The 22,751-nt window shown below is 32.4% G+C and overlaps 1 protein-coding gene across 5 annotated transcripts in view; it reads left to right on the top strand.

Annotated features, from left to right (window-relative positions):
* The window catches only part of LOC126772788 (peripheral plasma membrane protein CASK), a 279,482-nt gene that overhangs the window by 190,262 nt on the left and 66,469 nt on the right, over window positions 1-22,751 (top strand). The window contains exon 1 of one of the 5 annotated variants that reach the window (XM_050493368.1): window positions 15,742-15,772. The exons of the other annotated variants lie outside the window; for them this stretch is intronic. Coding sequence (XP_050349325.1) covers window positions 15,761-15,772 — 12 coding nt within the window. The 5' untranslated portion in view covers window positions 15,742-15,760. Of the gene's footprint in view, window positions 1-15,741; window positions 15,773-22,751 lie in introns of those variants that run through there. 5 annotated transcript variants of the gene reach the window in all.

Here is a 22,751-nt window from a genome sequence, read left to right as displayed (position 1 = left end):
TATAAAAATATTAACTATCTATGTCACAGCTCGTAACTCCTGCTTTTGTTTGTAATTACAATATCTGTTCAATAGTGACTTATTTCTGAACGTTGTTCTTTTCTATTGCATTATACAAACCTAGCTGCGACTCATTTGGCGTAATTTTCAATGTAATAACATTTTTATAAAAATAAAAACAAATGATAAAAAGTATAGAAGATAATTTTTGTCATTCTATTCCATGATATAATCGACTTCTACGTCAAATTTCATTCAAATTATTATTTATTTACAAACATCGAATTGAATACTACAATCAATCAATCACAATTTTAATTTTTTATTATTTAAACGTTAATGTTATTAGCGACGACTATAAAAAAAATTGTTGTCACAGATAATTTACACTAGAATTCATTTAATAATTTTCGAAACAATGTTGTTATGTTATAGTTTTGCCAGCGTTCGACAAAAGAGCCGGAAGTAACGACATTATCTCTCGACTATGTTGACATAATTTTAGCTACATTTCTTAATAAATATTTACTATTATAAAATCAAGACGGTATCGTCTATTATTTTATTTGTATCGCCTCGTATTAGTTTTACGAATTTACGAAAAATTTGAATTTGTATAAATTTTCACTTATTAATTATTACTTATTTCTTGTCATATAAGTTTAGAAATTTCCAATAAAATTCTGAAGAAAAAATATTACAACCACTTAGATACGATAAATCAAATAGTTTCAAAACATTTAAGATAAAAGTACTCAAAAATAATGGAATGATTTTTATATTATTGAATAATTTTGTCCTACTAGTAAATGACACAAACCATGTATACGATTTACAGAATAAAATGTAATATTATAAAATGTTTCTAATATTTATTAAAGAGTGAGCTTGTCGGGTTTAATATCTGAATTCTCGCGATATTTACATATTTCCCGCGAGCAAAAGTCTAATCTACGTCGTCTGGCATAGTTTAAGAAACCGTCTTTCTCAAAAGATGTTTTGAACTATTCATACCGTGACATTTCAAGCTGAGATGAGCTCGACTATGCAAGCTTATGAATCCTTTCTGATACATAAGCCATTTTGAAAGATAGTCATTTTAATCTAGGAAAATAGTTCTAGTTTCTGGTGGTAGTCTTTGTGAAAGCTCATCTGAGTGGCAATTACTCTCTCACTAGTTATTTCATTCATTTCTGCGTTACGGTTTGAATAGTAACTTAGCCCGTATCATTACAGGCTTTTAGGATACCTTATAGCCCATGTTTATCGGTGCATTAACATTGTAAAACGTAGTTTATATTTTTGGATATCCTCTTGACCGATATCGGTCTCGACCGAGAATAGTCACCTCCGCGTAAGTTATTATAGTACTCGAATGTCTGCGCAAACAGACGTACACGCTCTATTTCCTCATTATTGAAGTCCTATGATGCCAATCCCACATGACCTGAAGGATTTAGACACAGGACGAAGCGCGGGAGTGATAACACAGCCAACTTCCAAACTTCGGACTGATACTAAAATATTTCCTTATGGAAAACCTCGACACCCACTCTTCGTTATTGCGTACGGCAGCGTGAGGCCATTCTAGCTGCCTTCTTCCGTCGGAAACGAGCTAGCCACTATACCTACTAGACAAACGAGGCATTCCACGTTATATTTCTTAAGGCGACAGTGTATATGGGCTTAAGTGACACTTGTAATCAAATTCGCAGGCTCATTGTCCGGTTGTGTTTTTCAATAAACTTAATAAAAAATTATCGATAAGTTTGGTTTGTGCCAAATAATATATATAACATTTTTATTTATATACAAATAATTAAATGCCTTGTTATTATGATAATTAATTATACATGTCAAAACAAGAGGTTCAGTTGAATTTGTTACGAAAAGTTTTATAATAAATTACTTTTACCACTTTTAATTAATTCTCTCTTTGTATTCTTCATTATCATTAAGCAAGTTCTGGTAATGTTACTCTGTACTAATATACACTAGTCAAAAGGAGACGATGATTTATTAGATTTTTTAATTTTATGACATAGAAATATTTTTATTTTATTTTTATTCAATGTATTTACAGTTTCGGCTCCTCTTGCCTGTTAGCTTATCTTATTTTTACTGTGTATTATAATCTATTTTTAATATACATATAATATAATTCTTATTTATTCAACATACATATTTTTTTTCTTTCTTGGGTAAAAGAAAACTCTTAAATGGAGATAGTACGTATTAGTACGTGTTACTTATACTCTTTTTTATCATTGTTATGTCTATTTTTCCCTGTTACATACAATGAGGTGTTTAAAGGCAATTTTAATTTCAAATTATTCTTAGGTATTTTAATAAGTAGACTAGTAATAGCATTTAAATCATCATATAATACATGCGCGCTACGACTCACCAGATGTACACCCTAATTGTTATAATAATACATTAAAAACTTAAAATAATTCTTACACCAAATTGACAGCAATTTATTATAACATGAAAAAAATATGTCAGCCATAAACAAACCTTGATTACTGATATGCAAATTTCGACATATGAATAATAACACACGTGAAAAATGCCTCATATTCCATCGCGATAAATTTGATTATTCCGTTAGTAAGGTAAAAAAACCTATTCAGTTGAAAAATTACAAATATGGAATATAAAGAGAATACCGTAACAGAAAAAAAAATGTCGGCTAAATAAAATAATTAGTATACAGTCATAATAAATTATATTTATTATAAAACAAACAAGTTTAAAATTCGAATTTACGCCTAAAATCGTTTAAGCATTGTTGTTGGAGGTATTTCGAAAATATTAAGTTGTCTTTTTCAATTTCAGTAATATCCACTATTCGCAATTACTAAATGGCCGTGCTCACAGAATGCTATATATTAAGAAGGACATATATATAGAGACAAGACAATATCTTACCCTTTCAGCAAATTCTAGAACGTTGCATTTGTCTTTAAATTGTCGTTTAAGACAAGCTCTCTCAAGTCTCCCGGTGCACTTTCCTCGTACAGCGCTTTCTTAATGAAAATTTTCTAATATATTAGAAAAACTATAATATCGTTATGAATTCCTGTATGTAGGAACTTTAGCATTTCAGTTTTAGCTAAAAATGTTTATTTGTTTAGGAGTGCGCAGTGTGTACATATTTGGGTCTTTATTGTTTTATGATTTTCTATACTAATGTTACAAATGTGGAAATAACTCTGTCTGGCTGTCTGTTACGCTTTCATGGCTTAAATACCCCCGCCCCTCCCCCACTTACAAACGGGTAAAGCCGCAGTGAAAACAAGTGTTGAATAAAACTACTTCAAAGAGCTTAAATTCCTGGTCAGGCAAATAAAATTCATCGGGCCTGTTAACAAATTCTCAGCAGCAGACTGGATTAGGAAGTTGGCAGTGGTTTTCTCCAATACTCGAAGCACGTACAGTCATTGGTCCTGGGTTTGATTCCTTTGAACCCACGATCATCGGTTAAGATTCACGCGTTCTTACCACTGGGCCATCTCGGCTCTTTTTTATTTTTTATTATCTTCAATGTATTTATATTGTCAGTTTTCCGTAACCGAGATTCATTAAAATACACCAACACGAACTATTTACAGTATTATTTATTACAAATTCTTTATCTCGTATTGAATCGAAAAGGATATAAATTATATTCGTTTCATAAAATTCGTTGGTGACATTTTTTCTAACTTTAGGAGAAATGAGAACTCAAAAATGTTTCACACCTTTGTATCGATAACAGCGTCCGAGATTTCCGTTACAGTGTCTTTGTATGTACATACATGTGTGTTATAGACTAGAATACGTAGGCAACGTTCTGTTCTGAATACAGTACCAGTGTGAAATCGCCTTATTACGGCACAACAGCAATAACGATGTATGACAACCGTTATTGCTTTACGATCCGCGTTGCTTTGCCTCGCGGAATGCAATATTGCTTCATATCAACTGCGGTCTGTTTTTCAATAATACTTGAAACGTAATTGAAATGGAATTTATAACTAAACAAAACTTCCGTCATTGCTTCTATCGGTTTTATGGATAATTGTTTATTAGCTTTTGTTGATTTTTAATTTTATATGTCACTGTCGTGTTTCGCGGTTAAGAAAGCAAAATTGGCAACAAAAATAAATGGTTTTTGATACATAAATCATACATGAAATAGAAAATCATAGAAATCAACCAAACCGGTGTGGTTGATTTCTAGAAGCATCGCACTTGGGAAATGGGTATTACATGTTTAAATGCATGGTCCAGATACTAAAATACACTACTAACAGTCAGATGTACAGTAATACGTAGTACCTGTTAATGTCCCACTGCTGGGCTAAGGCCTCCTCTCCCTTTTGAGGAGAAGGTTTGGAGCTTATTTCACCACGCTGCTCCAATTCGGGATGGTAGAATACACATGTGGCATAATTTCAATGAAATTAGACACATGCAGGTTTCCTCACGATGTTTTCCTTCACCGTCAAGCACGAGATGAATTATAATCACAAATTAAGCACATGAAAATTCAGTGGTGCTGGCACGGGTTTGAACCCATGATCGTCGGTTAAGATTCACGCGTTCTAACTACTAGGCCATCTCGGCTTTCAACAGTCAGATGGCAGACATTTAATAAAACAAAAGTGACAAAACATCAAAACTTTTTTCAATTGAAAGTAATTTTAAATGTAATAGGGAATAGTCCCTACAGTTGTAACTTAATTATATCGGAACGGTTTTGTGAATACAGTTTTTATATAGATTGGAATTTGTTTTCTTCCATTAACAATTATTTAAAAAAAAATTGGAAACTTAATCAAAAGTTAAAAGGATTATATATAGTGGACGAAACAAAAATAATATGTTATTACGTAAAAAAATAAAAGAAATCAAAATGAGAGTAAAAATTGTGAAGGTTATTCTGGCCAAGCTGCTGTGTCTCTATGTCCTCTCGACGGGCAAGATTAAACTAGCCTTTTCTTCATCACAAAGAATACAAACAGAACCTTATTGAATACAGCCTCCGCTCTCTGTCTACTTTACGCATAGTGTAATAACTCAGGACGAAATGTTTCATATTCCGTGTTGTAAAATTATAATTCCGCATGGTATTATAATTTTGCTGCAATAAAAAATAAATCTTTTTCAGTATTTTAATTCGACAATTGATGAAGACGGGTTTTATGCAAGTTTTAGTGTATTTATACGATATTAGAAATTCGCCGCTTTTTTCTAATTTTGTGTGTGTCACACGTAAACTATACACTTCGTTTTTTTTTATATAGTAGTTGAAACTTTTAAGAGTAGATGATTTCATAAATTTCAACGGACAAATCTGAATCCTAACGTCTCGTGACGGCCAAGTTTTTTTTTTTGTATTAGGGTTTTTTTATTATCATTCGATAGTTACATCAGTATAAAGAAAGCGTTTCTCTATTCAATACTAATATTATAAATCTGAGAAGTTTTTGAATGAACTTATCTCAGGACGTCTTCAGTCCAAGAAAGAGAGTGGAGCAAAACCGCGCGGAGCGACTATTTATTTATATTTTAACTAATCTATGCGGTAGCAAAAGGAAAAGGATGAACATAGATTCAAGCAAGTTTCGCGTTTCAAAAGTTAATGAATAAATTTAAAATAAAAGGTAACCGCTTCATTTGCATATTTCAAAGTTAGTCAGTTTATATTGTAAAACATGCTCGTTGTTAAGTGTTAATAGACTTAATTAAATTGTTAGTAATAGTATCTATTGTAACTATAGTTTTTATTATTGGCAAGGCTTTGTGTAACTCCGTCTCAATCGGTATTAAGGGAGAGTTAAGCCAGTGTTATTATTGTAGGCACAAGGAACATAACATATTTTTTTCCCAAGTTTATCACTTGGACGGTGAAGGGAAGGTTTAATATTTGTTTATAATGCAAATTACAATCGTAGTTTGCAGTACGGAATAACCCGTTAGGTTAGGTTAGCTATTACCTATCAATATTACCTACCTTTAAATACTATATAATACCAATATATATATATATATATATATATATATAACTAAATGATAATAATTGTTTTTTTTTCTGGAAGATTCTTCGTTCCGAAACAGTACTTTAAATTTAACTTAATTCTGTGAGATGACGATTTAAAATGCGTATTAAAGCCTCCTTGAATAAATAATACTTCGATTATGAGTAGTTTATATATATATAACTTTTAAAGACCATTATAACACTTTGTGACGTCTCTGGTCACAGTTTGTTACAAAAGACTTCTCCCTAACTTTTAAACTGCACATAACTTCTGTTTAGTTTCCCTTCAATAGCAACCGATTTATATTTCAAACTTATTGCAAACTTTAAAAAGTTAAGTGACGTTATTTATATTTGACTCCACATATATTTAGTATTTTAAAATTATTTAAATATAATTTTTATTTTAACAGATTAAAAATATAAACATTTAAGCACATACAAATGAAATATAAGTGAAACTTAAGTCTTATTTATATATTATAATGCATCATTTATTTGAAAAGGCACATCAACAATAAATATATGAAAAACTTATAATTAAACGTACAAACGTAACTTCTATTGCATAAATGTATTAATGCCTCTACGGTCCCCTTTCCTCCTTTTCTACGATTGTTTCGGCTGCAGAGATTTTGTACCAAATTTCGCAAAAAACGTCTAAAATATAAAAGCTTTTTATAAATAAAATATTTCTTTATTATAAACTTTCATTATGCTAATTATGCTTTATAATAGTTACTCAAATTGTGTTGCTCTCAAAACCGGATCTTTTTGTAGCATTATCGACGGAAATTATCGATCCTATATTACAAACTTTTATGCATATAAGGGTAAGCGAGAAGTGCATTTTTGTTTTATTCATGTTTCAAGTTCCTCTTTAGTCCAGATAGTCGAGTAACTTTAGTATAACAACCTTGAGCTTGAAGCAAATTTCGAGTTGAGGCTAAAAGTTATAGGTTTTTTTCAGTCAAGCAATTCTCAGTAGCACACCGGTGTTGGATTAGAATTGGCAATATTATTTCGGATGTGTTAGGTTAATCGGCCCATCTTATTATGTTAGTAACGCAATAGCGCACTTAATATGTCAGTGCTTACATTAGCGCACGCAGTTGGATAATCACTCTATAACTATATAACTTTCAAATCAATAAAAAAAAATCAACAGCCAATCGTTGTCCACTGCTGAACATAGGCCTCTCCCAAGGTGCGCCAAAGCTCCCTGTCCTCCGCCTTCCGCATCCAGTTGGTGCCCGCCATCTTCTTAAGGTTGTCGGTCCACCTGGCTGAAGGGCGCTCTACGCTGCGCTTGCCGATTCGCGGTCTCCACTCTAGGACTCGTCTGCTCCAACGGCCATCGGTCCTACGACATACGTGACCAGCCCACTGCCACTTCAGCCTGCTAATTTTGCAAGCTATGTCGGTGACTCCGGTTCTTTTCCGGATAATCTCATTTCTGATCTTATCCTTCAAAGATACTCCGAGCATAGCTCGCTCCATAGCACGCTGAGCGACTTTGAATTTGTGGACTAGTCCCGCAGTTAGTGTCCACGTTTCGGCACTGTATGTCATGGCAGGTAAGACGCATTGGTTGAAGACTTTCGTCTTCAAACATTGCGGTATAGACGACTTGAGGACTTGACGAAGGTTGCCAAATGCTGCCCATCCCAAGCGAATTCTTCGATCAGCTTCCTTCTCGAAGTTGTTCCTACCGACTTGTATTATCTGTCCTAGGTGGTATATTCACTAACAACTTCGAGAGGTTTCCCCTCGACGTATATCGGTCCCGGCACGACATGCCTATTGAACATGACCTTGGTCTTGTCCAAGTTCATACCGAGACCGACACACCGGGAAGACTCGCCTAGGCTACGCAGCATTTCGGTGAGTTGTTCCAGCGACTCTGCTATGATGACGATATCGTCGGCAAATCGATGGTGTGAGATGTACTCGCCGTTTACATTGACTCCATACCTAGTCATAACTATATAACTTTAGTATAAGTTAAAGAAAAATCTGCTAAATACATCAAAAATTTAGTAAGCCTTTAAATGGAACCTTGAGAACGTATACATCGAAAAGTGATTGTTTAATTTTAACTTGGCAACTGCACTAGACCAACACTAATCTATTATGAAAAAACCTTGCCGCCAACCAGTCTTAATGTGTAAAACGGCTTATGTGACCTAAGTTTTATATGGGTCAGGGCTTTTAGCAGTACTCTGCTTACGCGACAGAGTTTAATGAAAGGACATTTTCTTTGGCTTTAAAAGGTACACTTTCTGTGCTTCGTAAGATTTATTACATGGGCAACCGATTGAATGTTTAAAAATTTTTAATATAAATTTATGACATTAAATATGATATTCTTATTTCTACACTCTTTTCTGCTATATTGTAGTACCTTAAATATGCGGAGATACATGTTTTTCAAACAAACCACATTTACATCGACATTGAAACAAAACTGTTAATATGAGTTAGTATAAGAATTGTTAATTTTCTCCTTTACCTTCCAATTAAGCGCTAAACCTTTGTTTGGAATGAATACGACAATAACCTATCGGAACATGATCGACTCTGCAACGTTCATATAGCTAGGCCGTTCTTATACTATGAAGCTACACAATGTATTGAAATAATATAATTAACCCTTTATGCAGTTACGTGTTTATCATATTGATAATCGTTGATTATCCTGAACGAAACTCTATGTTCAGCGTTAAACATTAAGAGAATATTGTAATACTGCATACTAAAAAAAATATTATTATTTTGTATACAATTATATTATATACAATGATGCATTTTCTTACTGCTATTTGCTGCATATGAAGAATATGGTTACCGCATGAAACAGAATTGAAATCGTCTTCTTTAAAATACTAATATGTGAGATCAATTAAAAGCCCGGTTTAAAACATACAACAACTAAGTAAATTGAATTAAAATATAGTGGAAATATAGAACAAAAATATCCTCGCTTTGTTTTCCTTAACCGCAAAGAACAATTATAAACACAAATCAAGCAGAGGAAAATCCACTGTCGCCTGCCTTGGTTAGATCCTGTGATATTTGGTTAAAATTGACACGTTCTAATAACTGGGTCATATTAACAACATCTACATTCTGAAACGATGGTAGCTTTACATTTTATTTACCTTATTAAATGACGATACAAACGCGCTTGCAAGTGACCACTTCAATATAGTCTATTTTGATTTTGTTGTTTCCATTCAAAACTGAAGGATATTGTTTCGTTCGTCATTTCGTATATCAACGCTAGTCCAATTGATTCAATGAAATGTCCCATAACATATCTTTTGAATAGAAATGACATACACATTTGTGGTTATAATTCATCTCGTGCTTGACGGTGAAGGAAAACATCGTGAGGAAACCTGCATGTGTCTAATTTCACTGAAAATACATGCGTATTCCACCAACCCGCATTGGAGCAGCGTGATGAAATAAGCTCCAAAACCTTCTCCTCAAAAAGGGAGAGGAGGCCTTAGCCCAGCAGTGGGACATTCACAGGCTGTTACTGTAATACGATTATTACACGTAAAATATAAACGAATAGCGAATGCGAAAAATTAGTGAGGCGCATATAAAATTTATACTTCATGAAATACCACGTACGTAATTACATATATCCTAAAGTAAGTCAGTTGTCCACATTCGCGTCTGCTATGGACTATTTTATAAACGTCTACGACATTTATTATTGCAATTTCATACAATCATAAAAACAATGAATAGCCTTTGTTTTACGAGCCTCGTAAAATTCGACAAGACGCGCGTTCTATTTTTAAAAAATTCGCTAACGTAAAAGTTTAATATATATATATATATATATATATATATATATATAAGTAATATAAAAACAAATCTTAGCCTTATTTAAGTTCTTTGACAGATACGTAGCTAAAATTCTTAAGTTTATTAAGCTATTTGTTAAGCTGGAAAGAGTATTTCGTGAAATTTCATGACAGGCAGTAAATGTAATCCGAGTAAGTAGCTTATATTTATCCGACAATAGAATGAATTAAATCCGGTACCATTAAATTCAAACAAGATTAAAATACGTTACGTTGAGCAATAGAAAAGTATTTTATTTTAACTTCTAATATAAGACTATATTTTTTTCGTGCTTTTGTTGTGTCTTTCTATTATTTTGAATGAGCTTAGTCGCTTATATGACTTCATGTTTTTTTTTTATATTTGGCAGCAATACAATCGTAATCTTAAGATTACAATTTTAATTGTCTAATGTATTTATTTTTTTGCGGCTCCACTGTTGTTGTATGCCAGTTAGTAGTATCTTTCTTTAAGGAGTATTATTAAGCTTCGTTGAATCCGAGTTCCTAAACTGGTCTGTGTGTATATGGCCAGCCTTTTCATGATGTGGTCATCTCTATTATGAATCCCAATTTAGATTGTAGTCGGCAAACGTTTGTGCCCTTTTCACCAGCTTTCCCCGTTCACAGCTTTTTCAAAAAGGTGTTATAAGAATATTACATACATTTGTATTGCTTTGTATTTGTTTTGTAATAATGAAAATTTATAAAGCAAATGATAAAGCAAACGCTTTTACTTATACTAAGATTGAAAAAGGATAAAATTGTTTAAATAACATACTTTTTCGCTTTCAAAAGTAAAAAGTATTGTATACGTTCGAAAAAGAATTCAAATAGGTCATTGAATAAAGAATCGAAACAACGAAAACAAACAAAACATAAAACTACTATTAAATTAATACTAAAGTAGAATAAAAACTTAAAGATGTACTACATATATTCGTGTTTAATAATTATTTATTATAACATATCAATCTTAAAGCTTTTAATCTCACGCAAAAAGTGTATAAATCAAAATGACAGCTGCGATCTTTCGCATCCACTCATGTTCCACCACCTTCTTCAAGATACCATCTAGATCAACGGTCTCCATTCTTATTAATATAATAGATAAGAACCATGTATTGGAAGTATAATAAATAAATCAGTGTACCTTTCACGTTTTATTCTGATCATAATAGATTACTGCTAGGAACTAACTCTTCGCTTCGATTTCGAATCGTCCAATTCAAATGATATCTTAATAGACGTATTTCATCCTTATGTTCATATGATAATTTTTTTTTTTTATAGAATAGGAAGGTGGACGAGCATATGGGCCACCTGATGGTAAGTGGTCACCAAACGCCCTTAGACATTGGCATTGTAAGAAATGTCAACCATCGCTTATAGCCAATGCGCCACCAACCTTGGGAACTAAGATTTTATGTCCCTTGTGCCTGTAATTACACTGGGTCACTCACCCTTCAAACCGGAACACAACAATATCAAGTATTGCTGTTTTGCGGTAGAATATCTGATGAGTGGGTGGTACCTACCCAGACGAGCTTGCACAAAGCCCTACCACCAGTAAAATTTAGTGTTAAAGAGGTATTACATGTGTATTATCCTAAAACTGTCAAGCGAATGTTAGCGCTCGGATTACGGGCATTACCTTCGTTTATCTGGACTACATCGTGCACTTTGTAGTGACAAGTTCGGTCTCTGAGAGCTTATGAGTTTATCATTGAACTGACGTTGACTTGTAGGTGAGTACTTGCTCAGGAAGCGTTGAACAATCGTTTTAGAAATATCTACATAAATTTGTCTAACTAGACGTATCATAGTTACTTGATGTAAAATATTTTAAGAACACTTTTTTTTCATGTCATAAAAATTCCTTACGTTTGTCGCAAAGAGAAACTTGTTTTAAAAAAAATTCAAATTCTGATTCGATTTTAGTATCGAGTAGAGGATAAATTACAATTTTGAATATCTGCTTATCTATTTGTGTCATCTTAAACTTAATAATATTTTCTCGTCCAGTTTATCGAGTGGTACAGTTTTATGAGATTAAAGCTGTTATATCGCGAATGAAGTAGCCATATTAAGAGATTATTTAAACCTCCTTACACACAGCTAATTCGAATTTTAAATATTTTATCTATTAGCTAACTTTTTAACTTATGACGAGTCTTAACTAATTACATTTTTAACAACAAAACATTTCACCAGTTACAAAGTTATGCTCACTCTCGAGAAGTTCGTTTTGAACTTTTACATTAATCAGTATCCTCCATGGGCGGAAATATTCAGATATACGAGTTTTGTTGATTAGGTACTTAGTTCATAATATTAATTAATTGAAATAACTGACGTAACAATTATCATTTGGATCCTGTTACTATATAAATGGGTATATCGATGTTTATAGTAAAATTTAACTTTACTATTTATTAAAAGTATAATTCCTTCTTCTTTACTAATATTATAAATGCGAAAGTGAATTTGTGTGTTCATTTGTTTGTTACGCTTTCACATTGTAATTACTTAACTCATCATTAGGAAAATGTACACCTGACAGAAAAGACATTGAATTGCACGCGAGCGAAGCCGGGCGGAAACTCATATATAATATAATTTTAAATGTTGGTCACACGTATTACTTCGTAAGATTAACTGTTTTGATTGTTAGTATAAGTGTTAACTAATAAATTGATGGTGTTACAATAAATAAATAAACTGATAAGAAAATCCATCATCTAATGGAAAGTAGTGATTCTATAATTGAAATTGAATGAAGAATTTTGTCCATCTAAGCGGTTTTGGCCAGAGCGGTTAATCGCGAAAATATTATAGTAAAAAAATGTGTCTATGGCTCTCATAATCCGACGGTACCGCAGATTCGACACGAACCAAGAGCGTCTTACGGTACAGTCGGGTACGGGCTTACTTACAAAATTGTCATACCTAGACTAATATTTCTTTCTGTATTATGGTTTGTTGTTATTTTCTATTTAACACTATTCCCTTCAATTTGTCTTTTGAAACGTTATTGACATAAATTTATGACGTAGGATATTTTATTAAAACACATGATATAGCGATTTTAAATATTCTGTTACTTAACGAACAGGTACTTGTTTTTTATAATATTATTCTAATTTCAAAATTATATTTTAACTTTGATGGCTAATATATCATTTCTTCGTGAATTTTCTATCCTTGATTTTAGAAAGGTTATCAGGAATAGTAATCTTGAAATAGATATTGCAAGCCATACTATTAAAAGGAAACTAATTCGACTGCAGCAAAGTTGTTAGTAACGGCAAGATCGAGTTACTTAACACTTGAATTCTGTTTCTTCGGTGTAGGAATTGATCGTTCTGACTAGAACGTTTGACAGTTGTCCGGAAACATTTTCAAGCTAAGCTATCATGTTTTGAGCTACATATAAAATTCATCTAGGGAAATCTCTAGATGAATTTTATCGTTTGATGTGTGTATAGACGGGTCTTTTAATATTAGCGGATGTTTTGCGCAAGATTGAAATTGTTATTTCATAAAAATCGATACTAATCGATGATCACGGCCTAAATCTGGTACTAGCACCGTTTTCATCTGACCAATTTTAATCTATTAGACACCTCGTGCCTGCCGGCTAAAATAACTATCTTGAGGACACCTGCATGAATTCTGGCACATGCATATCATGCGTTGCATATTATGCAGGTAATCATATTCAGCCCACATTAATCCACTGCTGGACATAGGCCTCCTCACAGGCGCGCCAGTTCTCCCGGTCCTGTGCTAGTCGCATCCATTGAGCACCCGCCATCTTCCTAAAATCGTCTGACCATCGGGCGGGTGGTCTGCCCACTGGCCTTTTTGCTTCTCTAGGCCACCATTCCGTGACGCAGGTAAAGTCCAATTTTTTTATTAAGTAAATAGGACGACGTTGCCGAGCTGTGAAACGTAGATTATTACTTTTGTAGTACTAATTCCAATAACAACTATTTAGCTTTAATCAGTATAGGCCTTAATTTTAAACATTATTTAGTGAACGATTATTTAAACAATGTTGTGTCTTCTTCTTTCGAATGTCAAATCCATAAAGATAGAAAGAGAAAAATCAGTGTATAACTAAACAGCTGCTAAGCAACGTTTATAAGTAAGACGGTTTTGCATAAAACTGTCATGGTTGATTTGTTAATTGGCAAAAGACTTGCTCGTTAAGTCTATTTGAATAACTTATGATATGAATTTTGGCATTCACGTCTATCTGATATTCACAGAAAGTATTCCGTCACTAAGTAAAATATATATGTAGGTGAAAACATATTTTACTTATTTAATACTTTTGATATAGTTTTATACACATTTGCTTATTATTTTTGAGTCATAATTAAAGAAGTGCAAAAACTAAAACTAGGTATAACTTTTCGCCACGACGCGAGAACTTACATAAAACTTCTTAAAAGATCTTTGGAAACATTATAATAATTAGAAGAGCTTCTAATTAAATATTTCTTGATATTATACTAAAAATTATTCTGTAACGAGAAGTTTTTTTTTGTTTTATGAACAGCAAAAACGTTGACGTACCGAGATCGTATAATGAATTGATTACGTAAATATCTTGTTCATGGGTGAAAGTCTACCACTTATGTATGTAATACGCTCGGTGTTAGATACATAAGTAGTAAATAAGTGTAGTGGGATAAAGTCCATTTGTACAGGACGGAAACCTTTTGTCCAGCTGTGGACGAGCAGAGGTATCGCTTTATTGCAAGTACTCATTTGGTCATTGGCTACTAATAAATTTATTGCACTGACTGCCTCTTTGGTCTAGTTGTAAGCTTATGAGGCTGCAAGTCCCAAGATACTGGGTTCCCGAATTAAATCACAGTTCTTGTCAGGAGTTAGAAATTTGACATTGGTGTACTCTCGTACCTCGAAAACTTCGTACATATATTCAAAGCCGTGCCTGATCTCTATGGATTGGCGTCATGTCAAGCAGTAACAGTAAGGGAGTAGAGAGTCCACGCTTGCGCTTCTTACTTACTTTAAGTCCTTTAAGTGGTTTAAATCTTATCTCACGCAGCTTTCAAATAATATAATAATATTGTTCTTTTCAGGTAGAATAATTTATGAGCGTCGTAACATGCCAGATTGGACTATAAAATTTATAGTTATATAAATTTATAGTATAACCGAAAACAGTTTAATGACAGAATTAATATCTCTTACTGGAGGGATAACAATTTCTGAAACGAAAAAAATATATTTTTAATTAATCTCTTTAATCTAATTTTATGTACAACATAAACCGTTAGTCTAAAATTAAAATGTATATAAAAACAATAGGTAACTTAATTGTCTTAAAGAGCTCTTCATCGCTACCTTCACTTAATTAAACCTCATCTTAAGAAATGAAAACGATTAACGAAACACCGGGAAAAAAAGAAAAATAAATATAAGAAGGTTTAATGCTAGGAGTCATAAACAAAATTAACGAATAACGAAGGCAAATCCATGGAGAGACGTTATCATTCCGATCATTCCCTAAGGATGCAAAATGCGTCCGTTCAGTCAGCCCGCTTCGGGTCGCGCGGTTGGACGTGTGCTAACCGTAGCACGGAACGTTTGACGAAACTACGAAAATTTAATAAACATTTATTTATGTTATTTAAGGAATTTTATTATACAACATATTAAAATTCCATATGATTTGTGATTGCTTGTGACTTTTTAATTGATTTTGAAACTTACTTACTATTAAATATATTTTTTCATAAAATTTATAGTTTGACAAATATAATTTAAAAATAACCTTCCAAGGAATATATTGTTATGGATTCGAAACTGAATGATAAATACTGAATCCACAATGCTTTGTTATGTAAGTATATTTTAACTTTCAACATGTTCCTAATTAATTAAATTTCACACATTCTATTAGTCGCCATAAATGATAAGCTAAAATATATTACGAGGAATAAATACGAAATTTAATTACATATTATTTCCAAGAATATTTTCTTCCATAAATTAAATATAAATAAAACAAAGAGAAATACTCAGTATAACTTAATTGTTGACAAATCTCTGACATTTCAGAAAAAAAAAATATTTATCAGTAGTTATTCTTTATATATCAAACACGAAATAAAAACTTACGGTAGCCGTGCTAGTCTGTAAGAACTCATTTCATTATTCACCCGTGAAACGTTGACAACCGATATATGGTGATAAACGATTTTGATGCGAGTATTTTTAAAATAAGCCGATGATCGTGGGTTTAAACCCCGGGCAAGCACCACTGAAGTTTTTTCATGTGCTTAATTTGTGATTATAATTCATCTCGTGCTTTTCCGTGAAGAAATCATCGTGAGGAAAACTGCATGTGTCTAATTTCACTGAAATTCTGCCACATGTGTATTCCACCAACCCGCACCGGAGCAGCGTGTTGGAATAAGGTCCACACCTTCTCAAAAAAAAAGGAGAGGTGGCCTTAGCTCAACAGTGGGACATTTACAAGCTATTACCATTCTTAAAATTAGTCATAATTATTATGGTCAATATCGCATATCACTTTCTGACATTCCACGACCGTTTTCTGCGTTGATGTTCGAGTTTACTCTTACAGAATAGTCTTAGTGAACACGATCCTGAAATGTCAAAGAGATACGACATATGATATACGACATTGACTATATTAATAATAGCATTTTACGATTGAGCTACGAAGAAAGTTCTTACAGCATAGCATAGTGATATTTGTTTTAATGTTTTACCCTTATAATTAATTACGTTCAAATACTATCTCTACATAGAGACTATTTTATGTATTAAGGTAAATTAATCCTTCTCTGTGTTAAAGAACGTTGTATTCTCATATTAATTATAAAAGTAAGTTCCCGGACTGGTTGTGTTTTTTATATTTGTATACGTTATTCTTAATGATTTCGAATGTAATTCGATGAAATGAATTACAAAGTATTGTTCTTGACGTTTCGGTATAAATCATTGACAAACAACACGTAATTTATAAGATACGGCTATTTTTGCGAACGAGGTCCGAGAAATTCGACGAACCAGAAGCTTTAATGGCGAAATGATAGAACTATTACTACTAGAGATTCGTTTCGTGCGCTTTCAAATTTCAAAAAGAAAAGTCGGTCGTTATTTACTATAATAATATAAAATTACTTATTTAAGTTTGTGTTTTTTAACACATAGAAACTGTCGCTTAATTCATTTATATGATATAACATTATTTCTTATCCGAATTAAATAACAATGCATGTAATGATTACTTGAAAAAAGTAAACACGAAAATTAATAAGAAGGATAAACAAGAAGGGGTAAACAAGAAAGTTGTCAGTGAAAGAGGTATCCGTTTCAAATTAATTTGCTATTTTTCTGTGCAAATGCACATTGGTTCATATACCATAATGCACTCTCTCACTCATTGTCTCTCTTGCCTATAAAACAATAAATAACTCACCATTCAAACTAAAAAATAGGAGACAAAAATATAAAGTATTAGTCTCTGTCTGCGGTTTCGCTCGCGTATTGAGGGGGGAAGTGTTAGGTATAAAGCCTCCTCCCTCAAGTTTCAGGCTTGCTCCTTACCAATTTTCATCATAATCGGTTCAGTGGCTTACTCATGATAGCGTAACACACAGACAAAATTACTTTCGTATTGATAAAATTATAAGCATTGATTAGTATTTGACGATATGAGAAGAGAGAAGATTGTTCACTAGTCGGGTTTTATCATTCAACAATAAAATAGATTCCACACTTTCTGTCCATCATACGCACACTTTTTTTATCCCTTCCGAATAAATGTAAAGCGTCGTTAAAGGCTACATCTCTATATTTTTTTATTTGCATGGTAATAACATTAGGTACTTATACTTCGGTAAACGGTTCGTAGCCATAAGCATATTATATCGAACATCAGTAGCTGTTATATATCCCCGGTACGGTATCGGGGATTTGTCAAAAGCACACCTGTTTTTCTTTTAAAAAAAAATTTACCGTTATATGGAATATTCATGTACAGATAAATGGGTTTTATGGCTGTAATATTAATATTATATCTTTTTATATTGTTGTCTTATATGCCATACCTTCTGAGTAGATGCCGGTGACGTATCTCCTTAAACGTCACTTTGTATCGTGTGGTTCCACGATTACTATGTATTCCTTGTTAACGACTCCGAATTTTATGTTCTATGTACTTATATTATTTTTTATTATACGTACATAAAATGTTTTAGAATGCCAGACACTTTGCAGCAACGGAATTTATCGCGACTTTATTTATATTGAACTAGTGCCGTCTTCGCACGGGTGTTTTATTATACACTGACGTAAAATTCGTAGTGGCAACTAAGCTCTGCATGCTTTGAGTTATTGTATGTGACAAACTTACTCTTTAATGTATGAGTATATTTATATTAATATGATAGCTTCTTGTTTTGAATCCCATCAAAACGAGCGCTATGGCAGTATTCTTCGAGATAGTATTATGTGATTATCTTAACTACTTTTAATTTCCCAAATATTGTATTTAACTTTTTTTTTAATACTAATATTTCCAATTCATACATAGATGTGTATAAAACATACACGAACGTGCGCGGAACAAGCAATTTCTCGACACTAACTAAGCACGTATCTTGAGATATGAATTAAATATTATCGTCTACAAATTAAATATTAACACTCAATAAATATATATATATATATATATATATTTTATAGAATAGGAAGGCGGACGAGCATATGGGCCACCTGATGGTAAGTGGTCACCAACGCCCATAGACATTGGCATTGTAAGAAATGTTAACCATCGCTTACATCACCAATGCGCCACCAACCTTGGGAACTAAGATGTTATGTCCCTTGTGCCTGTAATTAAACTGGCTCACTCACCCATCAAACCGGAACACAACAATACCAAGTACTGCTGTTTTGCGGTAGAATATTTGATGAGTGGGTGGTACCTACCCAGACAAGCTTGCACAAAGCTCTACCATCAGAGCTCAAACTCAAAAACATTAAATATGTTTCAAAATTGATATAAATGAACAGATAATATAGCGGAGAGATCTTAGATTTTTTATAATATAATATTTAGCAATGGTGTTCGTATCTAATATTCGATGTTCTATATAATAGTTGCCTCTAACATAAATACGGCCGGGACTGCTCCGAAGCTGGGTTCAGTTTACGATTGAGCCGATTTTGTTTATTTTAAGGCTATCTTCCCGCAGTTTATGCATCGTAAAACGAAATTGATATTTCTATCTTAAAATATAAATCATGATGATAACGATTAGTTTTGTCACGAGCATGGAATCGCTTTTCGTAATTGATCGATTATTTAAGATTGTATCATGACATGAGCGTTATACTTTATGGTTTATCTTAAAATGTTTTGGCTCGAATTCAAAATATTAAGTTAAATTTAATTGAAGATATTTCGCAATATTGTAAAGAAATTCGGACCAATTTCGAGTCACGTGTATTTCTTAAAAATTTTTTTTGTCTTTCAACTTTTTCTCATTTTCAGTGTTTTATTATTCATATAAAATTATGATTTCCCTCTTTCATTACTTATATGAAATAGTTAATATTTGTTTGTCGTATTAGGTAGTGATAATTTAAATATGTTTAGAAAATATTTAACGACTTAAGTAAACTTTAAGCTTGCTTAAATTCTGTTCTGTTGCAACTACCCTTTATTAGTTAAGTGTATTCGATTTATAAATATTTTGATATCGCCAAAAATATTTTTGTTGGGAGTATTCTTTGATAACCTTTATGTATGTATGTTAGTGTATGTTACTTTTATTTAAAAAAATATATTTGCAATTTGAAATTTAAAAAATAGCAATGCACTAAGTCAATGAATGTAACTACGTATCTGTGTGTGTGTGTGTGTGTGTGTCTTGTATGTACTGTATTTTTTTATTTAATCCACAAAGTTCTACGTTTTAACATGTTAACCCCTCGAAATAAATGATAATGTTACGACCGAAGTCTAGAATTACGCAAGCGTTCAAATTAGCCTTAAATCTTTTACTGGCTATAAAGCTTTATGTATGTACTAGTACTGCATAAATACTAGTACGTCCGAAAAAAGAAAATAGAATAGTACCTTTTGACTATTAAACTTATTTAATAAAAATATTTAGAATGTATTTGACATTTTTAGGTACTAACAATATTTTAAAAGAAGGTGATTATAAATTTGCAAGTTATGAAATCTTACATACAAAATGCCTATTAACTCATGACTTTTAGACACCTGAATTGTAAATGTTTCGTGTCATGTTTTCGTTAGGCGCCTGATAATGTAAGAAAAAAACGACACGTTATGTAATATTTCGAAATAATAGTATAATGGATTCGGTTAATTTATGACTTACTTACTTTGACAATCGACGTTTACCTCTGAAGCTGATGTTTACAATTTTATGAGTACTTAAAGTATCTATACAAAATTCTTTAAAATCGGTTCAACGTTAAACCAACACAAAATACATGACGACGTATAGACGATTATAAGTGTACTCTACCGTTTTATACAGTAGTTATCTATTTGAAATATTTTACTTTGAGAACTAATTAATGAAAATTTTGGTCAGATATCTTCCGTTGAATGGGATGTGACATAGGTTTCCTCAATGCTGAGGGTCATGACCACCTCCTCGCAACAAGAATTTGTTTTGGATCACTCGACGCTATTTGTCTAACTGCTACCGAGTGTACAGCATCGTGGACTGTGGTGTCGAGAGTAGTGCGGATCTGATCAGGCCAACATGTCAGGTTTCTACCTAGTTGTCTTTTTTCATCCACTTTTGATAAGATATAAGATAAAGTATAAGAATTGCTAAATTGAAAAGACTATTCAAATGGTTCTGATGAAATGTGCTGATATTTTGTTTTATTTTCAGCTATCCATCCGTATGTACATTGCAAGTGCAAAAAGTATAAACCATGTTAAACACGCGTGTAAATCAACTTATCTTAAATTTTATGCCCCTTATCCCTGTGAGCACATGAGTACACTCACTTTTCAATGTGTAATACAGCAATATTTATAAATTATTAATTTTTGTCGATACAACATATAGTTCATGATTGGTACATACTAAAATTAAAATATACTTTAATTAACTTAGCTCATACTAGCAATCTTAAATCGTCATTATATTGAGTGTAGCTACCACTGGTTCAGAATATATATATTCTACGAAGAATAATCGCCTAGGAACTGCGTAGTTACTTTTCAAATGGAATTATGTGATCAATTAACTAGATGGACTTGCCCAAAACTCTTTCACCGGTTAAGTTTATTAGTACTGGTAGACGCTAAACGTTTTATACAGTTCCTTAGTGTTATAAGTTCGTGTGATTTCAAGAGTTTTTATACTAATATGTATCGGTTTGGACACGAATGTATGTTCATACATAGCTTAAAGATTTTCTTTTAAACGTAAATATTTCGAAAAATACCGATAGTTTTTACGTCTCTGGTTGAATAAATAAGCTTACGTAATCAATTTCGATTATTTTTGTTATAGTTCGACAATAGAATAATGTATTCTTCTTTTCTTTGCAAGGATTATGCGGAAACTATTGGGTAGGTTTACATTAAATTTGATATGGTGATAAATTTTGTCCTAGATCAATAGGCAATAATTATATCGGATATTTTATCCCTATCCCGCGTCGAAAAACAATATAGGATACGATTTATCCGGGTCCTGTGTCAATAGACAATATATGTAATAAAAGGTATAGAATGCTTTATCTTTCATTTCTGGGACAATAGATACGATAATAAAATTACACTTCATCTCTGATTTAAATCCCTGATATAAAATTTTAAGTAGCTTTAATGAGTTTCTATATGACAAGCTTTGTTTTTAAAACCATCTCGTGCTTGGAGGCGAAGGTAAATGTCGTCAGGAAAATTCAAATACCTATGCTTTGAAAATGAATACAAAATCCAGTCGATCTATTACAATTTGACATCCGATAATCGCTACCATTAATCGATATATAAAATTCGATAGATGATCATATGCAGTTTGAATCGTAAAGTCCCAAAACCGCGATATCGATCCAGCCAACGTCACTACAGGGAATATGAGATGGTTACAGCTTTTGTTAAAAATTACCTGTCATCAAAATTTTCGGATGATACTTAAAAATATTTATATAAAATGCAATTTAATGTGACACATTTTTTTATAGAATAGGAAGGCGGACGAGCATATGAGCCACCTGATGGTAAGTAGTCACCAACGCCCATAGACATTGGCATTGTAAGAAATTTTTACTCGCTCGCTCCATCACTTACATCACCAATGCGCCACCAACCTTGAGAACTAAGATGTTATGTCTCTTATGCCTGTAATTATTTAAACATTGATGTTTTTATTGATATTAGGAACATAAATGTGCTATTTATTGATTTCGAATGCCTGTCTCCGTATAATGGTTTTCATCATTTTTACTTACTAGGTTGCTTTTTAAAGATTTTTTGCTAAATACTAGAATGCAGACTGTATGCTCTCTCGTGATCATAATCATACGCCACGGTAATTACTAATGCAGTACATTAGAATTAGAAATAGATATGTAATGAATACTGTATAAATTTATTGTAATAAAAAACCTAATTAAAATACCCCTTGAACCCGATTTCCTAGACTTACCATGCGTTTTGCTAATTAAAATATATATCGTGAGTAACTCCGTTAGTACATTTTTGTACCAAGGTACCAATAAACACATTTATGTTTATTTTTTTTTAATTTTAAGTGACATTCTTCAAAGACTATAAATCCCAA

This window comes from Nymphalis io, chromosome 13 (assembly GCF_905147045.1).
Source record: "Nymphalis io chromosome 13, ilAglIoxx1.1, whole genome shotgun sequence".
Lineage (NCBI taxonomy): Eukaryota > Metazoa > Arthropoda > Insecta > Lepidoptera > Nymphalidae > Nymphalis > Nymphalis io.
This window is presented reverse-complemented; position numbering and strand designations above follow the sequence as displayed.